This window comes from Gadus morhua, chromosome 17 (genome assembly GCF_902167405.1).
Source record: "Gadus morhua chromosome 17, gadMor3.0, whole genome shotgun sequence".
NCBI classification, from domain to species: Eukaryota; Metazoa; Chordata; class Actinopteri; order Gadiformes; family Gadidae; genus Gadus; species Gadus morhua.
The window spans coordinates 13,700,533-13,724,645 of NC_044064.1; the positions used below are offsets into that span (position 1 = coordinate 13,700,533).

Genomic DNA, 24,113 nt, shown 5'->3' on the forward strand with positions numbered 1-24,113 from the left:
AATGTAAAGCTTTGTTATTTTTTCACCTATGCTCTTTCTCTTGTCTCTAATCACAACACTTTCTCCTTTTTGTCCATCTCTGTCTCGTTAATGGTGTGTCTGCAGAAGTCCGTTTCCCCGAAGCTGAAAGAGAATCAGGCCAGTACCAAGCCAGGAAGCAGGGCACTCCCCGGCGACAAGACGACCACGCCCGGCGACAAGACGACCATGCCCGGCGACGAGACGACCACGCCCGGCGACGAGACGACCCCGCCCGGTGACGAGACGACCATGCCCGGCGACGAGACGACCACGCCCGGCGACAAGACGACCACGCCCGGCGACAAGGCGACCAAGCCCGGCAACGAGACGACCACGCCCGGCGAAAAGGCGACCACGCCCGGCGAAAAGGCGACCACGCCCGGCGAAAAGGCGACCACGCCCGGCGACAAGACGACCACGCCCGGCGACAAGACGACCACGGCCGGCGTCAAGACGACAACGGCCGGCGTCAAGACGACAACGGCCGGCGTCAAGACGACCACGGCCGGCGTCAAGACGACCACGGCCGGCGTCAAGACGACCACGGCCGGCGTCAAGACGACCACGTCTGGTAACAAGAAGACCACGACCGGCGACGAGACGACCACACCTGGCAACAGGACGACCACGCCCGGCCATAGGACGATCACGCCCGGTAACCAGACCACGCCCGGCGACGAGGCGACCACGCCCGGCGACGAGACGACCACGCCCGGCGACGAGACGACCACGCCCAGTAACGAGACGACCACGCCCGGCGACAAGACGACCACGCCCGGCGACAAGACGACCACGCCCGGCGACAAGGCGACCAAGCCCAGCAACGAGACGACCACGCCCGGCGAAAAGGCGACCACGCCCGGCGAAAAGGCGACCACGCCCGGCGAAAAGGCGACCACGCCCGGCGAAAAGGCGACCACGCCCGGCGACAAGACGACCACGGCCGGCGACAAGACGACCACGGCCGGCGTCAAGACGACAACGGCCGGCGTCAAGACGACAACGGCCGGCGTCAAGACGACCACGGCCGGCGTCAAGACGACCACGTCTGGTAACAAGAAGACCACGACCGGCGACGAGACGACCACACCTGGCAACAGGACGACCACGCCCGGCCACAGGACGATCACGCCCGGTAACCAGACCACGTCTGGTAACAAGAAGACCACGCCCGGCGACGAGGCGACCACGCCCGGCGACGAGACGACCACGCCCGGCGACGAGACGACCACGCCCAGTAACAAGATGACCACGCCCGGTGACAAGATGACCACGCCCGGCGACAAGACGACCACGCCCAGTAACAAGACGACCACGCCCGGTGACAAGACGACCACGCCCGGTGACAAGACGACCACGCCCGGTGACAAGACGACCACGCCCGGCGACAAGACGACCACGCCCGGCGTCAAGTCGACCACGCCCGGCGACAAGACGACCACGCCCGGCGACAAGACGACCACGCCCGGCGACAAGACGACCACGCCCGGCGACAAGACGACCACGCCCGGCGACAAGACGACCACGCCCGGCGACAAGACGACCACGCCCGGCGACAAGACGACCACGCCTAGTGACACGAACGTGTCCATTGTATCCAGGATACGACCACCTGTTCCTCGGCTACACCCAGAGTGCAGAATCTCCCCCACTGTCCTCTTCCTCAAATCCATAAGTGAGTATCTTCATCCAACTCCCCATCGTTCTCAAATCAATCATTACCTCCTTCCTAGGGTTAGAGTCGGGAATGCTGTGTTTCAGTGATTTGTGATGGCTCTTCTTCCTATGTTCAAAATCCTGTTGCATGTTTTTAAACGTTCCATGTTATACCACCAGGTGTGTGTTTGTCAGGGACAAATTATACAAATGTCTTCTAAAAATAGGTGCCATGTTATAACACCAGGTGTGAGTGTGATCAGCCATTACAAGCCGTTTTGAAAATTTGCCCACCTAGGTGTCCACCTAGATGTGTGACGGATAGATGAGCAACGTTTGCAACAGTCCACTGGGTAGGCTGGTAGGCTGGTAGACTAACCAGCACACTTCTAGATGGACACGCCAATTTGTGACGTCAGAAGACGCAGATTTTCTAAACGGCTTGTAATGGCTGATCACACTCACACCTGGTGGTATAATATGGCATCTTATTTAGAAGACATTTGTATAATTTGTCCCTGAAACAATATGAAGAAAGACAAAATGGCGTTGAACCCTTAGCAAGAAATTGTTCAAACGCTTGGCAGATTGATATGAAAATGCCTTTTTCTTTCCTTACACGCATGCTTCTTTGTCGGCAAAAAACGTCATGGTGCATAACCACCACCAAGGTTTTTTCTTTGGTGCTTTTTACGTAATGTTTATTTGTTACCTGCCTGACGAAAAAGACATTTGAAATATGAGAATTGACCATGACAGTTTATATTTCACAATGCTTCATAGTTCATTCATGGTTCATTCTGTGTCTTCTTAACAGAATGTATCGACGTGCGGAGTTGGTCACTGGCGGAAGTAGGTCTTAAACATTTATATTTTCAATTTTTTTTTAAAACACATGTGTGTTTTAAAAAACACACACCCTCCACACACCCTCGTACTAGCTCCTCTGTGTCGCTCTTCCTTTCTCCGTCTCAGTTCCAGCCCTTCGCGAGCCGCGGGGCCACCATGATTGTGACCGGTCTGCCTGACAGGGCCCGGGGCCCCTACAGGGAGACGGAGATGATACGGGTCCTGGAGGGGTTTAGCAGGACCAAACTCGACAAATACTTCATCCTTCCTGACAACTGCACGGTAAAGTTGAACCATAAATACACTCACGGTAAAGTGGTACAATAATCCAAATCGAAATGACTAGAGCTCCGGATTGGTGGGGCAAATACTGAACACTCGACCAGATGATGAACCCCTTATTCTATAAGGACCTGTCCCACACTCGGTCCATTAACCAGGCTTGAAATTATGATCGTTGTGATCTCTTATCGGGATCACACTGATCCCGAAATGTAATCAGTGTGACCGGTAATATAATTGTATTGTATAATTTGTGCGAGTGCAAATTGTTCTGGTGCTGCTTTTATGAAAAGAAAATTCCGGCCAACGTCCCTTTCTCTGCAATATAGTTTTTGAAAGATATGTTTAATGCCGGAAAGTTCAAATTCAAAGGGCAAGCATTGTCATATTTGTTTTGTAGGTTTGTGTCCGGATCAAAATGTTTGCTGTAGTTGCTTTAGCGATGGAGACTGCTCTGTGTGTCCAGGCATTTGTAGAGATGGTGGCCAATAAGATGGAGCGGCTGATGGATGTGCTGGCCAATGGATTGCCCATGAACGGTGGCTTGCTCCGTTGTCACCTTCTGAAGGAGAACGCACTCAGATCTCCGGTACACGTACAGACACAGACAGACAGACTGACTGACTGACTGACTGACTGACTGACTGACTGACTTATATTTGAGTAGTTCTGTTCTAAATTAATTTAATGTTATACAAGAGGAGAACTTCGATTCAACAAATAACTCAGTCTGCATGACTCTTTGTTAAATGAGGGAAAAGCTAGTCTCAGGTCACAGGGGGGCTGGCATGAGAGTTTGGGAGGTTGTGGTAGGGTGCTGAAGTTCTCTCTCTGTCTACAGATCGCCTTCTATAAACAGCTGCTGACGTGGAGTGAAAAGGTAAAACACAACACCGTACCCACTCAAAGGGGTCATGAGAGGGCACGTCGCCTGTGATCTGGGTCGATCACAACCTTCAATCTTCATAGCCAATCAAGTGTGTCCCATGTGACGGCACAGTGAGATCATCCCGAGTATTTTGAAAATCTGCCCCTTCTGACATCACAAGTTGGCGTGTCCAACTAGATGTATGACGGATAGATGAGCAATGTTTGCTACACTCCACTGTGTATGCTGGTAGACTGATCCGTCCAGCACACATCTAGGTGGACACGCCCTCCTATGATGTCAGAAAAGGCAGATTTCCAAAACGGCTTGTAACGGCTAATCACACCAATATCGTATGGTGTAATATGTCACATTTTAAGGCATTTCGACAATTGGCATAGTGGGTACAGACAGTGGTGGCTGAGGGAAAAAATCTAGGCATTTTGGCTGGCGGCGCAGCTGAAATCGCTGTACAAATTACTATTGGAATCCAGCCCAGGTGTTTAATAACTGCTTCCTGTGGTCTAGCTTTATGATGAGACTACATTGGAGTACCGACTGGTGTACATCAGCAACATTCCTGATGACTACTACTGGATGAAGGCCTTCCACGAAGGCATCACCAAGACCGGAGGAGTCCGGGTCTACCTCCCGCTGATGGGCAAGGTACAAACACACGATGAAATAGAGGCATTGTGAGCACATCCTCATGAGTTGTACTTCATCTTGTTCCCCTATGGAAAACTGACTTTCTTGTGGTGTGTGTGTGTGTGTGTGTGTGTGTGCAGATATTTGTGGAGTTTGTCACGGGGGAGGATGCGGACCGATTCGGCGTCTGGCTGTCCAGCTTTAGTCCGGACCCAAGGGTTGAGAACCCTGTCCGTGTCACGCGTCCCGGTACGTTACATCCTACAGCGCCGTCTAGTGGACACCATGCTACAGCACCCCTCCATGACCACACGCTCTTCTTGTTAATGCCTAGCTCGTAACACCAGTCAGCCATATTCAGTCAATCTTTGCTGCCTGGTTAAAGAGCCAATTTCCCAAAAGTCAGAGTTCCTTTAAAGAATTACACCGTCCATCTATTATTGACCAAGTAGTGTGTGTGTGTGTTCTGTGTTTGTGTTGCCTAGCTCTGTGCTTAAATAAAGGTTGATGATGATATACCCCCCCCCCCCCCCACCCAGGCATGGTCCCAGACATGGACGCGATCTGCCCAGTCCGTACCAACATCAGTCATAAAGCCGTGGTGAGTGGGTTGCAGCCTCCCTTCTGGCTGGTGGTGCCCACCCGGCCCCACTTGTACCCCACCCTCTCCCCCCAGTTCTACACCCCTGGTGAGACCCCCTACTTAATCCTTGCTCATCTCATGAATCACTCTAATTCAACGCAATAACAATCATGTTTTGAATAATAACAGTTATGTCCATTTTAATAGATACAATGTTAAAAACACCTTTTAAGTTTTGATTAAGGATAATTATGACGCCGTCTTTCTGTGTGGAATTCATAATAATGATAATGAAGCCAGCTGTACTGTATGGACTCCTGCTATAATATTGATGATCAATATGGTTATTGTGTGACCTCTCAGCACACAGGACGGTGAAAGGGCCACGGGATGTCGAGGTGAGTCTGTCTGTCGACCAGCAACCTAATAACTTGCATTGCCCAAGCAGACCCCCCCCCCTCTCAGAGTGAGCAGCTCCAGTCAGGCAGATGGCCTGTTGGTTCGGAGTGTGTGTGTGTGTGTGTGTGTGTGTGTGTGTGTGTGTGTGTGTGTGTGTGTGTGTGTGTGTGTGTGTGTGTGTGTGTGTGTGTGTGTGTGTGTGTGTGTGTGTGTGTGTGTGTGTCTGTACAATCCCGGTCTGCATGGTCCTGTTTCAATCCAACATGTGGGATTTTATCGGGGCTAGTCTTCCCATGATCGGAACATGTTTGCGTTCAAAGACTAAAATCTGCCGGGTGAATCAAAGACAAACAAATATGGACTTTACAGATGGAGGTTGACACCATATTGACTTTTTTAAACCTCATTTCCGTGCGCATGGATCCGTTATTCACCACAATTGCAAACTGTAAGCCGCCCGTGCTTGTTTTGTTTTGTTATGTTATATAACATATGTTTTGTATCGTGGAGAATACCTTCACGTGAGTGGGTTAGTGGTGATGATGCCTGCACAATGCCCCAACAAACGCTAGGATTGGCTGAAGTTAGCCAACACCGGTTCCACATGTTTGCCAACAAGAAACTCCACTTCACAACTTCCTCCAACAACAACCACCAATTAGAACGGCACACTGGCCCGATGTGGGTGTCTGTTGGGGCAAAGTGCACAAACCTTTTTAGACGTTCCGTTGTCAACATCCCTCCTCTCTCGTTCTTACAGTGGGCAGAGATCAGTATAATTGGGCAGAGTGTAGTCATGGTGACAGGGCTGCCGTTGGGCGGTTACAGACATCTGGACCTCGTGAACGAGGTGGTGCCTTACTTCGTCGAGATGGACATCAGCCGTGTGTTCTACTCCGTAGTGATACTACCTCTGCAGAGAAGGGTACGCACGCACACCCACAAACTGTGTTTCGATGTCACGCATGTCCTTTGAAATGCCTACTCTCCTATTAGGTCCTTGCCTCTTTCCTCTCCATTTATTTTCACTATTGCCTCCTCTTCTCTCCACCACTCATCCCTCCTTCTCTTCTTTTACCTCAACTCTTTTCTTTCTCCCCTTCGTCGCCTCCTCCTCACTTCTTCTTCTCCTCCTGTCTCGTCTCCAGGCCTTCATCCACTTTGACGACGGTTTGAAGTGTAAGGAGTTTGTCTCCGATTTCCTCCACAAGCCGTTCACTATCGGAGGATCTGACCTCACCCTCCACTTCCTCCTGGACCATCTTAAGCCCTGCACCTCAGAGGTATGGTAGGACACGCACACAAACTCACACTCGCACTGTGATGCCATCAGAGATCATGTATGTGGTGTACTAATGAGTGATCATGATGTACACAAGTGTGATGTTATGACAGGTCTTGTATTCTCTCTCTGCAGCTGAAATTGTACAAGCGACTGCTTCAATGGAGCCATGTGGTGAGTATGTTTATAGTCTGTTTTAGGCCGATTCCAATCACCAATCTCTTGATGTGTGATGGCCGATCTGATACCGATCCTTTTAATGGGATATCAGCCAATCCGATACCGATCACAGATATTTTTATCAGCCGATCTGATACTGATTATAGATTTAACATTTTGATGTTGCCAATCGATGAGTAGTACCTTACTTATAAAGAAAGAAGAAAATCAAATTTAATGGTTTATATGTGTATTAAGGATTTAAGTATTCTGTCATGACGGGGCATTCTGTGTTGTGATATAACGGTCTGTGTTGTGATACAGCAGTCTGTTGTGATATAGCAGTATGTGTTGTGATATAACAGTCTGTGTTGTGATACAGCAGTCTCTGTTGTGATATAACAGTCTGTGTTGTGATACAGCAGTCTGTGTTATGCTATAGCAGTCTGTGTTGTGATACAGCAGTCTGTGTTGTGATACAGCAGTCTGTGTTGTGATACAGCAGTCTGTGTTGTGATACAGCAGTCTGTGTTGTGATACAGCAGTCTGTGTTGTGATACAACAGTCTATGTTGTGATACAGCAGTCTGTGTTGTGATACAGCAGTCTGTGTTGTGATACAGCAGTCTGTGTTGTGATACAGCAGTGTGTGTTGTGATATAGCAGTGTGTGTTGTGATATAGCAGTCTGTGTTGTGATACAGCAGTCTGTGTTGTGATACAGCAGTCTATGTTGTGATATAGCAGTGTGTGTTGTGATATAGCAGTGTGTGTTGTGATATAGCAGTCTGTGTTGTGATACAGCAGTCTGTGTTGTGATACAGCAGTCTGTGTTGTGATATAGCAGTGTGTGTTGTGATATAGCAGTCTGTGTTGTGATACAGCAATGTGTGTTTTGATATAGGTGCCTAAGGAGAAAGCGTCAAAGGACCAGCTGTTGATGACGGAGATTGAGTACTGCAGCATGAGAGCGCTGAAGTTTATATTTGACATCATGGAGACCACCCAGTACCTCAGCTGCCTGGTCCTCTCTAACCGGGTACGTCTCACTGTGGCCCTGGACAGCTAGAGGGGGTCAGGTAGAGGGGCAGGTGGAGGGGGTCAGGTAGAGGGGGTCAGGTAGAGGGGGTCAGGTAGTGGGGTTCAGGTAGAGGGGGTCAGGTAGAGGGGGCAGGTGGAGGGTCAGGTAGAGGGGGTCAGGTAGAGGGGTAGGTAGAGGGGGTCAGGTAGAGGGGGTCAGGTAGAGGGGGTCAGGTAGAGGGGGTCAGGTAGAGGGGTAGGTAGAGGGGGGCAGGTAGAGGGGGTCAGGTAGAGGGTCAGGTAGAGGGGAAGATGGATAGAAGGGCAGGTAGGTAGAGGGGCAGGGAGAGGGGGTAGGTAGACTGGTAGGAGACGGGTATTTACCATGACAACAATGACATCTGTCTCGCTCTCTCTCTACTCTACTGTTCCTATTATGGATTCTGTTCTGCTACCTCTCTCTCTCCAGGTGGTTTTCCAGATCCCTTGTGAAACTGATATGTACAATTTAATTGCAAATCTCATCGTGGAAACAAACGACAAACTAGTCAATGAAAGGTATTTGTGTTAATTTGCTGATCCCAACCTAGAGCATCGACATGAGCTTCAGATGTGTGTATGTATGCGTGTGTGTGTGTGTGTGTGTTTGTGTGTGTGTGTGTGTGTGTGTGTATATATATCCTTAATGAAGTCTCTCCTACAGGTCTATATATTTTCCAAAACCATACCAATTTCAAACGTGAGTCACGCTCAATCCGTCTCCTGATCAATAATAAACATTATCAACATCTTGTCTTATCTATGATAAGCGAAAGCAGTTTCATCCATTCTGATTCAACCATATTGTTTTGGTCGTCTCAGGAGATTTAAGTTCATAAGGTCCAAAATGGTTCCAAGAAGATTCCAGGGATTGCGTAAGCTTGCCACAACCACGTCTGGCCAATCAGCTTTTCCACACCCATCAGCGCCTGGCCAATTAGCTGCCTCTCTCCGGACCTACGCCCCGCCCCCTGCTGCCCCTGCAGAACGCTGCGCCTCAGCCCACGACCAGGACTGGCCCCCGGGCTCCGGCCCCAAGCCTACAGCCCTGAGTCAGGAGATGTACCGCTTCTTTGCTACGGCCATCCACCAGCATCGCCAGGCAAGAGTTGGACAGGAAGTGGGCCGAGGTGGACAGGAAGTGGGCCGAGGTGGACGGGAAGTGGGCCGAGGTGGACGGGAAGTGGGCCGAGGTGGACGGGAAGTGGGCCGAGGTGGACGGAAAGCGAGCCAGGAGAAAGTGGTGAGGTCTCCGCTCTCTTCATCCTGTCTGTTGGCTGCAAAGTGACACCTTGCAGCTGACATATTGGCTGTAAGGTGTCACATTATATAATTTTTCTCTCGTCCCATCCTCAGACCGCCTCGGGGGAGGGCCGTTCTTTGTCCCAGCATGTTGGGAGGAGCCAGATCCCTCCTCTGTCCTCCTCCTCCAGCAACTCCTCTCCTCTCTCCCGGAGGAGCAGGGCCGACGGGAGCCCGCCACCCAAGAGAGAGCGGCGTGGGCAGAAGGAGACCATGGAGGTGACGACGATGACCTGTGTGTGTGTGTGTGTGTGTGTGTGTGTGTGTACATGAATGCTAATGATTGGTTTGTGTTGTATTTCCCCCCCCAGAGTAAAGGTGTCTCTGAGGCCCTGATAGAGGACCCACCTGGACTACAGGAGGAGGGGTTTAAGCCTGGCAAATTCATCGTCATAGATGAGGTCGGTGACGAGGCGGAGCCCATTGTTATCTCCTCCTACCACTCTGAGGCCTGTGACCCTCAGACCAGGCCCTCACACATAACCAAGGAGAAGGAGGTGCCATCAGACCAGCAGGTCTCAGAGGAGGTCCCTCGCACCTCCTCCTACTACTCCTCTACCTCTAGAGGAGTCGAGTCCAACACCTCAACGACAGCCCACTCCTCATCCTTGTCTGGAGCCACAGCGTCCTCCTCATCTTCTTCCTCTTCTCTCCCCCCTCCGGCCGGAGTAGTCCCTTCCTCTTCTGAGCAGAACACACGACAGAAGAAGTGTGAAGAATCTCCTGCCCAGGTGTCTGAAGATGATGAGCCTAACAGCCAGGAAGCGACAAGCATGACTACCACGACCGAGGTGGATTCTCTTCCTGCTTGTAAACCAATCACAAAGGACGGGTCACAGTGGGAAGCAGCTATGGTATGTGAAGTTGACATGGCGAGGTTTGGCCACATGTTAGCAGCAGAGACCTCTGCAGTGAAAAGTGCAGCATCACTGACAGGAAAGGATGTCTTACACACTGATCCATGTCTGGAGGAAGAGGGGAAGAGGAAGGCCCAGCAAGAGTTAACCCTCACAGGAAAGGATGTGGTCGTCTCTCCCAGCGAAGACATGAAGGAGAACAGAGTAGAGGTGGACGAAACACAAGAGCAGCTGGGTGATGAAAAGTCAAGCGACCAGATGCTCCATTCGAGGCCAGAGTGTGGCGAGGAGACGCCACACCAAACCCCGGTCCAGCCTGAGACACCAGGCCTCCCTGACCCTGAGAGCCAGACCTCTGAACCCCAAGAGGAGGGAATGTTGGCCAAAGTCGCTGATGAAGCTGAGCCATTCCAGGAGGTCCTCCTGGAAGAGGAGAAGGAGGCAATTGTAGAGGAACAAACCCCAACGGTAGTTTCAGAGGCAGCTGACGCTTTACTCAACGGTGCATCGACAGAGGAAGGAGACACCCACCAGCTCATGGACTGTGTTGAGGGATCTCCTCCCAAAAAGGAGCAGGAGAACAGCAAGGACCCCACAGAGGAGGAGCTGACCAACAAGAGGCCTGCTGTAGAGGAGGGGGCTTCTGAAATGGAACAGCGACGATCTAAAAGAGGTAACCCCAGTCACCCCAGTCCAGCGATCAAGCTGCTGTCCACCAGGCACTCCACACCCACCAGGAAGAGGGAAAGCCCTGCGGAGGACCCAGTCGTGGACTCTGAAATGCAGGAGCCACATGATGACAAGCAGCCTGCTGCTGGAAAGAGAAGGAGTGGACGAGGGAGGAAAGAGGAGGTGCCGGTGTCTGGGACATCCAAAATGGCCGCCAAAGAAGGTCAACAGAGGGTGAAGGACAATGAGGAGGAGGTGTACCAGGTGGTCGACTCCATCGAAGAAAATCACCAAGAGGAGGCCCACGTCAACTCCTTAGGTCCAGCGAGGAGGAGCAGTCTGGCAAAGACCAGAGCCACCAGAACGTGTTCTAAAGCATCCAAGGGGGAGGAGCCACAGTACCAGGTGGGGAACTCTAAGGGGGAGCAGGAGGAACATATACAAGTCGAGGAACAGCTTTCAGAGGAGCCTTTAAGAGGGAAGAGAGGTCGTAAGGTCACAGGCAGCGATGCCAAGACAGAACATGAAGCAACAAAGAAGAGAAGAACCACGGAGCAAACACCCACACCCCTTCCGGATAACCAATCAGAGGCTAGGTTGGATTCTGAGGTGAGAGAATACTTGATGTAGAGATGATGATTAAAGTTAGTTTTTTTCTATGTGGTCAGGATGGTATGGATTGCTAACCTATAACATGCTATCTCTCTCTCTCTTCCTCTCTCTTGCTCTCCCTACCTCCCTTCCTCGTCAGTCTGTTGTGTCTCAGGAGCAGATGGTCTATGACGAAGAGAAAGATTCATCCTCCATCATCGGTGAACGTAAACAAAGCGAGGGACAAGCAGGTGGGTGTGAGTTCTTCTTCGATAAACATGTTGACAAACTGCTACTTTCTTGACTTGCATTAATCTCTTGATTAGATAAACATTAAATGTATAAATTAAAGCGCAATTCAAAAAGGCTTACAAAATAATTACTCTCTCGCTGTTGACTACCCTACATTTTTGTCCCGAAATAAGGTCACATGGTAGTCCATCGAATGGGAGGACTGAGGCTATCTATCTGGCGACGTCAGTCTAATAGAGAATACGCTCAAATTAAAATTCTTTATTGTGTGCCTTCAGAAGTAAATGTGTGTGCAAGAGTCGGTACAACATTTTAGGGTTTGTGTTTCTGCTTAGAAACAGCAGTGTAAGAGCAGCTACAAAGTAGAGCTAGACGTTATATCTTCGATTTCCAAGGCTTTTTACCTTGTTGGCTACTGTCTGTCTCTCTATAGCGTCCAGCAAAGCGAGGAGGAAGGAGCGAGGGGCGGAGCCTAAGACAGTTCGCTCTCTCGCTTCCTCTGTTGCCAAGGAATACACCCTGCCCCCCTTCACCCCCTACAACCCCCTGGGTGAGGGAAGAGACACAATTCAATGTTTATTTTGTCACATGATTACTAAATTAAAAAATTGTCCTCCCCCTCTATCGGTGTGTCTCTGTCTCTAGGGATGGAGCATGTGGTTCCTAAGGCTGGGTTCTACTGTAATCTGTGTTCTGTGTTCTACGAAGACGAGACCAGAGCCAGGACACTGCACTGCAGCAGCTTGGGTCACTACCACAACCTGAAGGTACCTTTACTCACTCACTCACTCACTCACTCACTCACTCACTCACTCACTCACTCACTCACTCACTCACTCACTCACTCACTCACTCACTCACTCACTCACTCACTCACTCACTCACTCACTCACTCACTCACTCACTCACTCACTCACTCACTCACTCACTCACTCACTCACCCACCACCTCCTCTTCTAGGTGTTTTACAAGAAACTAAAAGAGGAACAATCAAGGAGCCAATCAGGAGACTCAGCTCCTGGCCACTCCCCTGGATGATGCTAGCCTACCTGCTCACGACAATCTTTTCAGCTGTTTCAGAGGTCTATACTTCCCAGGTCGTTATGAGACGGTGTTTACGTTTAATTGGCAGATGGCACTGGTCTTACTGGTTTTCTATTCTTTCTTCACGTGTCTGAACTGATTGGGGCTGCTTTCTTAAAGTGATGTCCTTACTGTTTCCAGTTAGGACATCACTTACTGGAAATGTGAGCTCTCATCTGGACTTGATATTTGGAATATATTTAATTTATTACTCAATGTATCATCTGTATAATATGTTTATATGTCTTTATGTAACCAGTTTGATACTTAACAGTTAATAAAAAAGTTTTTTTTGTAACATTTGTTTGAGACTCGCGCACGTAGGCAGGCAGACACGTGTATATACAAAAATGGGGTTTGTCTCGTGGCCCTGCGGTCTTCGGTGAGGCTTTCAGTTCGCAATAATAGATACAACTACCTGATTACGCCATTTTAATTCCATTCAAAAAGCTTTATGGCCCGACTATTGAGAAAAGTATTACCAATGCATTATTTATCTTTATCTTTTGTATCTGATGGAAGTATGTTTCCTTTCCCTACGAAAAGGAAAAGAAAAAAATGATATACTGTTTTTTTTAATATACATTGGTACTCAAGGTGGCGCCCTATTGTTGTTAAGGCAGCCACCTTAACATTAAAGTGCTGGGGGAAACACTGAGACATCGAAACAGGAAATGTGGGCTTGGAGCTGATTGTGTTCAAGTGAACAGTGCCAAGCACAAAAAGAGTGACGAGTATCAGTTAGAGAATGACGGTATTGACTTGCGATGCAGGGGATGTAGTGCTATCCTGCAGGTGATGTGTTTGCTGCCCTCTAGTGGCGGCACGCAGCAATTTATCTGCAGTGTTGAATGGAAGGTGTTCCATAAATGAGGATGTGTTTTTGCTGTTCTTTGAGTTCCTATTTTGCATAAATTCTAGAAAAAGTATAATAAACTACATTTAGCAGCCAAACCAATCAGAACTCCTTGTACCGTCACATAACATCAGATCCAAGATGGAGGACTTGTACGCGAGGGTGCCTTTCTTCTCATCAAACTGCCCTCATATTTCATGTCATCTTGGTCAATGGGAGCAGGAAGGTTCGTTGCTCCCCCTCACACACCCATGTGTCACGCTCAGAGCTCAGGCTGCTGTCAAAGGGACAGCCTCCAAGAGACAGCCTCACCAGAGACAGCTTCACAGAGGCAGCCCCACCAGAGGCAGCCCCACCAGAGGCAGCCTGCTCAGAGCTCGGTCCGGGGAGCCTTCAGCTGGTTGGAGGTCGCGGGGTGGGGGTCCAGCACATGAAGGCAAGGGGGTGAAGGGTTGTTGGGCAAGGAGGGGTCTGGGCTGGGGGGGACCGGAGGGACGGGGTCAGTGTCTCACATGGCTCCATTCACATGGCCCTCGCCTCGGCCACTCAGGATTATTTCCAGGAAGCAGTCGGAGTGTGTGTGTGTGGGGGGGGGGGGGGTGTTCGGGGGTAAGGGATGATGAAAGCGAAACCGTCCGTGCGTAGGTTCCCAGAGTCCACCAAAAAAAACAATTCTCTTCCTCACGACACAGCTCCCCGCCATCGCACACCCAGCACACACACTAGCCCCCTCACACGCACACCTACACACACTCAGAAAAAAACACACTCATACACACACACTTACAGACACGCAGCTTACCCCCCCTACCCCCCTTACCCTCTTCCGTTCACGTCTTCGTCACTAAGCTTAGCTTGACGACGACGGGAACGCGGTTCGATGACGAGACCCCCAGCGGACTGTGTTCCCAATGCATGTGGGAAGCTGAAACAAAACGGACCAGAGGCCTTGGGGGAACGCCATGAACCCCCGCCCTTTCCCACATGCAGCGTTTCCCTGCAGTCTTCCGGAAGATTTCCTGCATGGGGTCCTGTGTGAATGGGGAACAGGGATGTATTTCCAGGGAAATCTGCATTGGCAATTTGGCGGCTCAAGACCTAGTCACATTTCCAGTATCTCTGCCTGGGCGGCTTTGTTGTGAATGAAAGCAGTCACATGTCACACTGTCGGTAGAAGCTCGTACAGTGTTACATCCTCTGATAACCGATGTGTTGCATGTGTAGCGAGTCATCCTGGACTTTTTCTGGTCTGGCCGGCACTGGGTCCGGGCAGCAGCCGTCTACCTGCCTGTGGCTGAAGGGCGGGCAGGGACTGATTAACATCCAGGCAAAAATAGCCTCTTTTAGACTCCAGACTGCACAAAGACTGCTGTACAATTGCGGCCCAAGCTGGTTTGACACAGCTCGTTTGCTGCTGAAGAGAGCTGGGCGATTGGGCTATGATAAGCAGCTCTTCCTTTTATAGCTTGAGGATGTGGACCTAACTGGACTGACACCTTTCTACAGCTCGGTATTGGCAGGCATGGCAGATTTTTAAGGTTGCACGTGCCACAAATGAGAATCCGGGCATTTGGTTGTTTGAGGAACCTTTGTTTTATAATAACCTCATAAAGACTCAAACACTGCAGTCTGCCAGCCTGCGGGCCCGTCGTAGAGAGGCTGGCTGCACCAAACTGGGCCTTCTGATGAAGATGACGGCAACATCTGTGGACGCCTTGAGAGAGAGAAGCAACATCACCTCCATGAGGTTGATCAACAGACTGGTGGAGGAAGTCTGTGCTGCCCTGAAACAACCTCTGAGAGAATTTGCACAAAACTGCAGTCTGTGTGACCAGTGGAGCGAAGAGGGAGAGTACAGTTTCCCCGCTCTGTCGATCACCCCAGTTGTGGGGGAGTGGCAGGGGGGAGGAGGTCAGCTGCTGTCTCTCACAACCCCACACCTGGAGATTTTTCAGGCTGCAGGGAAGAAGGATTTGTACCAAATCTGCTCCAAGGTTCTGAACCTGCGCTCTTTGGCAGGCATGCAGGAGTCGAGGTGGACTGAGGTTTTTGGTCCAGACGTTTCCCCGAAAGGCAGCTAGCGGTCTCTGTACAAGCTGCCCGTTGAAAAACGGACAGCAGACCTCCAGTGGAGGATTGTACGTGGAGCAATAGCTACAAACAGATACAGAGCGCACCTGGATCCAGGGCAGGGGGAGGAATGTATTTGCTGCTCTCAGATTGAGACCCTGGTGCATTTATTCGTTCAGTGTCCTCGGCTGACAGTACTGTTTGAGCTTTTAAAAAAGTGGATTCAGGGTCTAGGGAAGAATTTTTCTTTTGATTTGGTTATTTTTGGCCTGAAGTACTGTGCTTAGAAGAAGAGTGTACACACATTCGTGAACTTTCTATCTGGTTCTGCCAAGTTGCCATTTGGCCAACACGCAGGAACCGGGCTCAGAGTGTCAGTAGTGTGGAGCCGGTGCTGGTTCTGAATGGACTGCTGAAGGCCCGACTGAGGGTGGAACATGCTTATTATCAAATTGTGGACGATATGCAGGGCTTCAGTATTTACGTTTTTTATTAATGTTCTGCAGATAGATTTCTAAATGTGTATTTAAAAAAGATGAATGTATTGTAAAATTGTGACATTATATGCACAGAATATTTTCATGACTGACCCTCTTAAAAGTATTTGGGAAATATGCGATATACACTACATTGTTGCATTAAAAAAATAAAAATAAACAGAGCAATGTGGTCGTTTGTTTCTCCTCATCGGTATGTGAACGTATCTCAGCCAATCAAAGCGAAGCTTTGTGCGTGTATGGGAGAGTTCAAACGTCAGGACTAAAGCAAAAAACTACCGTACACTGAATGAGACCGACTGACAGGCCCCGATATGGCAGTTCTGTGGCTCCTCAAATGCTGCCTGACCGGCAATAAGAAGGACATCTTTTTGTAGGCCTTGACTGACACCATAGTATAAACTCCAAGCATTGTTTACAAAAATACAATTATGCATGACTTGGGGCTTAATTAAATGAACAATTTCAGCTCTCAAACAAGGCCTTTGAAAACGGGCTGTTTATGACCAAGAAAGTAACGAAGTATTGAATAAAACACTCAGACTACACAATGTAGAATTGGGCGGGGGGGGGGGGGGGTTGTATCATGATGTATGGTACACTGTATTGTATTGTGTTGTATTGTATTGTATTGTATTGTATTATAGTACTTAACTGTGTAGCAACTGCAGTAGCTGCTATCATTGCTGTAACACGAGGAATTGTTTAGCCTAGCGATTGTTGTAGGCTAGTACTTGCACTTGGTTTTATGAACATCCTTTCTCTACCGACAGCGATATATTGTTGCACTTCATATGACAAATGTACTTATTGTAAGTCACTTTGTATAAAAGCGTCTGCTAAATGCCCTAAATGTAAATGTAAATGTATGATGACCCTACGGACTTCATTGGAGGTTTCATTCCGTCTGTGCACGGCCCCTTCTTAACGAGCAGGTGTGCGCCTGCAGCCAGAGGGGGCGCCAAAATACAAATTCCCCACACTATGTTATGAACTTCATTGAAAACCGCTACGCAGCGCGTTTATTTTTTTTTAACTGCTCGTGGCGCCCCCATGTGATTTGGCACCCCCCACAAATAGAGAGAGAGAGATTTGGTCTTAGTGGCTGAACCTGCAGTCACCAACTAATGACTTTGACCCCTCATGAAATCATATGAAATTGTTCAGTAAAAATGGTTGACCGTAACTTGTGTTACAAGGTGTCTGCGCCATTCCCACCAGCTGCATCACCCTGGTCATTGAAGTCCCCCTTAACAGTGAGATCACTCCACTATTAAAAAATTAAAGTTGTATACATCATCCGTAGCCAGCTGTACAATTAGGCCTATAACACACTGTACAACATTTACAAAATATCCGTAATTCAATTCAAAGAACATAGAACACGTTGAATCATATTTGAACTGCTGGAGAGTAGAAGTATGGGAGAAATCCATGCACGCAAATCTATTGTGGAGAAACTTAGTTGTAATTATTTATAGTGATGAGGGGAGGTCCTCCTCGTTACTTACATCCTCACCTGTAAAACAACACTCATCACTTCCTTGAAGGAAGTAACCGTTATATTATGGCATGCGTTTATAATTAATAATACTTTTATAAAACGAGCCTGAGCGGAAGAACAGCTTTCCCTTCTTGCACGGCCACATACCAAAGTGTGTTCGCATCTGCGCTGTTGATTGTGCGTGACTTATCGTGTGCGCATGCGTGGTAGGCCGTTCGGGTTGATTGTGACTTCTTTTGACAGGATATTCACCTAAATAACGCACGTGGAGGTGGACATTGAGCAAGGTACGTTTTATTACTCTGTTTTCTGGGAATAATTGACACAAGCAGAAACCAAAAACCAGCCGTTTTTTCGTTTTTTCGTTTTGTCCAAAAAAACGAAAATCAAAATTTAAGTTTGTTTATTCGTTTTTTGGTTCTTCTTACCAAAACGTGTTTACCACTCAATATCTGGTTTTCGCCGGTGGGCGGGTCCTCTTGTTGGCTAGCGTGCTTCATTGCCCTGTGCTCTTCATAATAAAAGTTCTTCCGTTTGATAATGTCGACAAAAATATTACTGTATTATAGACACTAGCAGACACAGAGGACCACACCACCCACAGTCAAGACTGACACGGCTTCAAATAACAATAATAGTATTCATAATCATTTGAAAATGAGAACTTATGAAGTTATGATGACTTCAGTGCAGTTGATGTTTATCCACAGTTAATACATGCAGAGCAGACCTGCGATCGCTGGCTGCTGATTTCCTCAAAGCCTATGAGGAATAGGCCTACAAGTGATCACAACACATTACTGACAGCTGAAAATTGCGCATTTGTTGACCTTTATCCATTTAAAGTCAACAAATTATTTTTTCTTGTTGAAAGATATTTTATATTGTTTTCATATTATTATTTACTGATGGTGTTTACAGAATGCGAGTGCGTGTTATATTGAAAGCGAGGCTGAGTGTGCCTATGAATTGTAGAATGTTGGTGTATTTTAGTGTCTCTCTATTGTTCACATTTCTAGTCTAGGAACAGGCCAGGGCCTCTCATACTGATACAAGGTGTTATCCCCAACATTCTGCCATTGTTATGTTTCAACAAGGTTGAACCTGGTCCTCCGGGACATGGCCAGGGCCAGATACCTTATCAAGGCTGAGAGTGCGTCTGTTCACGTGTTCCTGTATCCCCTTTTTGTATAATACTCGCCCCAACCCTTTGGTTCGACGAGTAGAGGGTTTCGACAGCCGAGGAACAAGTCATCGACCACCGGGTCCACTATAGATTATTCAACCTAAGTCTGTATCTCGCTGTATTCCTGGAAAATAAACCATCTATTCAACCCTCTAATCCAACCTGTCAAGCTGCTTTGTTTTCGACTTCAAGAATTACTACTACGACTGAAAATACACAACGCAGAGTCTGTCCGAACAGTTTAGAAATAAGCTGAAATCTAACATTTGGTGCCGTGACACCGTCTTGAAGAGAGAGGAGTGAGAAGACGATTGCCTCTGAAGATTGCCCTGTGACCGAGAAGAGCGTGCGCCCTGCCTGGGAACGTCTGATCAACGCCTGCCCTGCCGAGGGACCCGCATCCACAACGCGGCTGAACCAGCGCATCTCCATTCACCACGTGGGAATCAACGGTGACTGAATCTCATTCCACACTCTCGACCAAGAGAAAAGAACAAGAAAGTAATCTTAAAATAATCTACACACACATAACTGTGATTATTATTATTTGTTTTACTATTAGGCTGCACTACATTTGCTGAGTAATGAAGTTGTGTCATTAAGAGCTTGACGAAGTGAGGACCTGTATTAGTGATTAAGAGTTTGTGTAATAATCACTGAATATACGCCATATGAAACTATTGATTGTTTGTTGAATAAGGCCTTTGGTCTGGGATTGAGTCCTAGAATATTGTTTGTTGAATAAGGCCTTTGGTCTGGGTTTGAGTCCTAGAATATTGTTTGTTGAATAAGGCCTTTGGTCTGGGTTTGAGTCCTAGAATATTGTTTGTTGAATAAGGCCTTTGGTCTGGGTTTGAGTCCTAGAATATTGTTTGTTGAATAAGGCCTTTGAGCTGGGATTGAGTCCTAGAATATTGTAATAGCATGTCATTCAAGTGATTTGTTCATCTGTGCTAGTTTGTCAATGTTGATACGTGTCCTGAATATAACTTAAGACGTCTGGTTTGCTCAGGGCTTTTGTTTTACGACTTGTCGGACAAGGAGTGAAACCGTATTTGTATTGAATTCACTGGTGAGGTTACATGAATCGCTAGAGTTTTTTTGTTTGTGCTATGTTGTTTTGATCCCCGCCGAGGAATCATCTGTATTGTTTTTTTAATCGAAGAGGGAAAAAGTGTGCCATCATCTGTTGTTGGCATACCGAGCTCCGTGGGAGGCGTCTATTTGTTTCTTTCTAAACAGCGATTGGTCGCTAGTTTTAGTTACTTTACAGATAGAAAAAGATAGAAAAAATGCCGAAAGGTAAAGGCAGGAAGAAGGCAGAGGAGGAGGAAGAGGATAGCAATCTGAACCAAAGGAACAAGATGTTTTTGAAGTGGAGGTTAGAGAGATTGATCTTTATTCAGTTAGCGAGACTCTGTAACAAAAAGAGAGATGAATTGGAAAAGACAACTGCTCTGAAAAAAATTAGAGAGCAAATCAAACTGCTTGCCGACGAAATTCGTTTGTTCAAGGATGAAGCGACTCGGAACAAAGAGCAGAGGAAGTTCACAGACCTACACACGACGCTAGTCGGAGAAGGACTGATAGCGGCCCACCCCCTCGACTCAGGGCCCTCTGAGGGGAGTGACCAAGGCAAAGGAGGAGGAACCTTGGGAGCCTATGGTTGCATGTACCCCAAACTGCCATTGTGTGGCCCAGATGGGGAATACATCTTCCCTGGTGGTTTACAGGAGTCGAGACACAGTGTTCTTTCAGACATCAACAGCTTTATAGGCGAGTACCCGGTCATCTGCAGTACTCCCCACGTGCCACAGAAGGGAAATCCATCTGCCCCACCTGACTATGCTAATTATGATGCGACCCAGACCCCACAACAATTTCCCCAATTCACCCCTGTCCCACCACATTCCTTTCTTCCACAACAATGTCTACATCCGAACCCCCCAAAACAACAATTCTCCCAGGAGAGGTCTGGAGCAGTGACTAAGAATGAGTCACTCTATGGAGGATTTGATGACAACATACAACCACACATGAAGACCACAGACGAGAAGAAGGAAATAGCCAGGGAACGAGAAAGATTCCCCCAGTCCAACAGGGACAGAGGACGATTCCCCCAGTCAGACAGACAGAAAGAACCTCGACCATGCCACAACTGTGGACAAATTGGACACTGGATGAGAGAATGTAAAGCCCCTCGAAAGATGTACCGTGACCGCTCCAACGAGAGAGTAGGGGAAGAAAACCGCTCAGACAAAATGAGGGAACGATTGAAGAAGTTACAGGCGAAGAGTGTTGAAGAACTCAGCCGCATATGCGATTCAGTGTCGGAAACCAACAATAACACCGACTTGGAATGACACTTGTTAGATTTGGCACGCAAACTAACTGATACGGGGTGAAGAGTAGGGAGTGTTTGAGTGTTTGTTATTTTCATTCTGAGATACACAAGTCTGTATCTCGCTGTATTCCTGGAAAATAAACCATCTATTCAACCCTCTAATCCAACCTGTCAAGCTGCTTTGTTTTCGACTTCAAGAATTACTACTACGACTGAAAATACACAACGCAGAGTCTGTCCGAACAGTTTAGAAATAAGCTGAAATCTAACAGAATATAGGCTACAGTGAGTTTTTTAAGGTGCTGTACAAGCAAATCATATTGTCTACTCTGTACAGTGACAGGGAGTGTAAAGTAACCTACTTCATTCAATATCGAATAGGCTACTGTAGCCTACACTATGTACAAATGGTTTTGCTCATTGCAGTTGTGACAGTCATTTTAACGTGTCAGCAGGCAAGCTTCACTCATTCCAGGATGCATTATGCGTTGTCCTATAGCCTACTTGGAACATGTTTTGGAATGGATCTATAGTAGCGTATAGAAATTTGCTCATAACAGGCCAGCTGGAATACAAAGCAAACTCTTTGTATTCCAGCTGTTTTTTTTGGGATGTTTTATGATGTTTCAATGTTGCGTTGGTAATATGTTAGACAGCTTAGATGTTATGTTTGTTTAACCTGATTCCTATCCCACTCTGTTTAAGTAAAAGTGTGCTACTGCTGCAAAATCTCTTTGCTTTTGTTTTTTTCTTCTCTTTAATGTGTTTGGAAATGACTTTTAATGATGTTAACTAGATCTCATAACTGGCCTAAACACATAGAAATTTGTTTCTATGTGTTTTTCTCTAATTTCTCTATTCATGTAGTCAGTCAATGATCAAACTAGTAGCATGAATATGAATTACAGTCCAAGCGGGTTAGGCAAGGCAAGGCAATTTTATTTTTATAGCCCGTTTTTACAAACAGTTTGTCTCAAAGGGCTTTACATAGCATGAGCATCGTAACAACATCCTCTTCCCTTAAGCCCTCACATCGACTGAGTAAAAACTCCCAGGAAAATCAAGGGGAAAAATTGGGGGGGGGGGGGGGTACTTGTGGACAGTAGGGGTGTACACTAGACATAATTGGGAAGCAAACTCAGGAGATGGAATGACCTCTCGCAAATATTTATTTAATAAATTGTTTCAAATAACCCTGCCTCTTTAAATCAACATCGTTCAACATTTTGAACGGGATGTGGGCAGGACGTTTTTTGCAGGCAGGACCTGGCAACCCTGCGTCCTGCCCACATCCCGTTCAAAATCCACCCAGAAGCAGCCCAAGTTGTTGTTTTAGCAGCGAAATGCATTGTGTGTGTGTGTGTGTGTGTGTGTGTGTGTGTGTGTGTGTGTGTGTGTGTGTGTGTGTGTGTGTGTGTGTGTGTGTGTGTGCTTAACACGCTATTTTATGTTGAAATGCGACGTAATCCAGTGTTCACTAAAACGTACACTGTCAACGTTCCAAGTAGGCTATAGGACAAAGCATTATACATCCTTGAATGAGTGAAGCTTGCCTGCTGACATGTTAAAATGACTGCCACAACTGCCATGAGCAAAGAGCAAAACCATCTGTACATAGTGTAGGCTACAGTAGCCTATTCAATATTGAATGAAGTAGGTTACTGTACACTCTTTGTCACTGTAGTCAATATGATTTGCTTGTACAGCACCTTAAAAAACTCACTGTAGCCTATATTCATAGGCACACCCAGCCTCGCTTTCAATATAACACAAACTCACATTCTGTAATCACTGTCAGTAAATAATAATATGAAAACAATATAAAATATCTTCCAGCAAGAAAAAATTATCTGTTTAATGTAAATGGATAAAGGTCAACAGATGCGCAATGCAGGGCTCTCCATTTTTGAACTGAGTTCAGAGTGAGATTTTGTCGGGGGGGGGGGGAGATATATTAATATGTAACTGCATACAAATTTGTTCACAGACATGGTGACTAATGTATGATAGTAGGCATTATTGGCCCTTAACACTAATATTCAGAAACGACACTGCCTCAAAAGGATATTGGTCTAAGCAACACCAGTAGAGGCATATACTTTCCCTGAACTTTTAAACGTTGCAAACGTGCAAAACATATATTATATTTACGCGGCATTCAGTCCAATGCTTAAAAATATATCTGTGGCATTCAGTAGGCCAATGCTGTGGTAAAGTGTGCAAAGTATGAGTGAATATGAATATTTGATGGAGTATGAGTAAGTGTTCCCTTCTGTTACATAGATAGAACTTTATCAATCCCCTGCAGGAGAAATGTGTTAATGTTTGTCCCTATAAAACAATAATGGTAAAAAAATATAATACAAAACATGACGGTAACTCTAAAGTCAAACCGTCCAATCTGAAGGCTTTACTTAACCACTCCCCCTACTCACTTCCACCAATGCAAAGCGAACAGAACTGAGTATGGGAGGGCGTAGCCCAACTAGTTTGTGACAGACCCAGAGGAACGCAACGCAAATTAAATGTGAACATGTATTGAGGCTTTATTAAAATCCCGGACGATTTTGAAATTTCACCCGGACGCATTTGATTCCTACCCTTCCACTGTCAAATAGCGGCGCAAGTTGTGTGGCGTGTGAGCGTGTGCATGGGTTGAATTGCGTGCGTCTCACGGAGAGCCCTGCGCAATGTGCAGCTGTCAGAAATGTGTTGTAATCACTTGGATTCCTCATAGCTCTCAGGCTGTGAGGAAATCAGCAGCCCGCGATCTCAGCTCCTTTGATGTGAACGCGTACAGAGCGCATAGTTCAGAGCCGGACAATGATGTCGTAGTAAAGCCCTCAGGTCTATTCTGCATGTATTAACTGTGGATAAACATCAACTGCACTGAAGTCATCATAACTTCATAAGTTCTCATTGTCAAATGATTATGAACACTATTATTGTTATTTGAAGCCGTGTCAGTCTTGACTGTGGGTGGTGTGGTCCTCTGTGTCTGCTAGTGTCTATGATAAAGTAATATTGTTGTCGACATTATCGAACGGAAGAACTTTTATTATGAAGAGCACAGGTCAATGAAGCACGCTAGCCAATAA

At 47.3% G+C, this 24,113-nt stretch overlaps 2 protein-coding genes across 8 annotated transcripts in view; both read left to right on the plus strand.

Moving 5' to 3' along the window:
* LOC115529128 (mucin-12) overlaps positions 1-12,858 on the plus strand; it is a 31,386-nt gene extending 18,528 nt beyond the window's left edge. For 3 of the 4 annotated variants that reach the window (XM_030337616.1, XM_030337617.1, XM_030337618.1), the window contains 22 exons: positions 106-1,696; positions 2,495-2,529; positions 2,653-2,808; positions 3,275-3,397; positions 3,650-3,688; positions 4,205-4,342; positions 4,465-4,573; positions 4,864-5,013; positions 5,271-5,305; positions 6,067-6,231; positions 6,455-6,589; positions 6,724-6,762; positions 7,650-7,784; positions 8,235-8,323; positions 8,469-8,504; positions 8,627-9,047; positions 9,161-9,325; positions 9,418-11,241; positions 11,384-11,474; positions 11,909-12,025; positions 12,121-12,242; positions 12,436-12,858. In XM_030337616.1, the coding sequence (XP_030193476.1) occupies positions 106-1,696; positions 2,495-2,529; positions 2,653-2,808; positions 3,275-3,397; positions 3,650-3,688; positions 4,205-4,342; positions 4,465-4,573; positions 4,864-5,013; positions 5,271-5,305; positions 6,067-6,231; positions 6,455-6,589; positions 6,724-6,762; positions 7,650-7,784; positions 8,235-8,323; positions 8,469-8,504; positions 8,627-9,047; positions 9,161-9,325; positions 9,418-11,241; positions 11,384-11,474; positions 11,909-12,025; positions 12,121-12,242; positions 12,436-12,513 (5,793 nt within the window). In that variant the 3' untranslated portion in view covers positions 12,514-12,858. The remainder of the gene's footprint in view (positions 1-105; positions 1,697-2,494; positions 2,530-2,652; positions 2,809-3,274; positions 3,398-3,649; positions 3,689-4,204; positions 4,343-4,464; positions 4,574-4,863; positions 5,014-5,270; positions 5,306-6,066; positions 6,232-6,454; positions 6,590-6,723; positions 6,763-7,649; positions 7,785-8,234; positions 8,324-8,468; positions 8,505-8,626; positions 9,048-9,160; positions 9,326-9,417; positions 11,242-11,383; positions 11,475-11,908; positions 12,026-12,120; positions 12,243-12,435) is intronic. The other variant, XM_030337619.1, reaches the window with a different exon arrangement.
* Positions 12,859-17,663: 4,805 nt separating this feature from the next.
* The window catches only part of LOC115529155 (E3 ubiquitin-protein ligase RNF31), a 33,673-nt gene continuing 27,223 nt past the window's right edge, over positions 17,664-24,113 (plus strand). For 2 of the 4 annotated variants that reach the window (XM_030337692.1, XM_030337691.1), the window contains exon 1: positions 18,830-19,123. The gene's annotated coding sequence lies outside the window, so the exon portion shown is untranslated. Of the gene's footprint in view, positions 17,773-18,829; positions 19,173-24,113 lie in introns of those variants that run through there. The other 2 variants (XM_030337687.1, XM_030337694.1) reach the window with 2 other exon arrangements.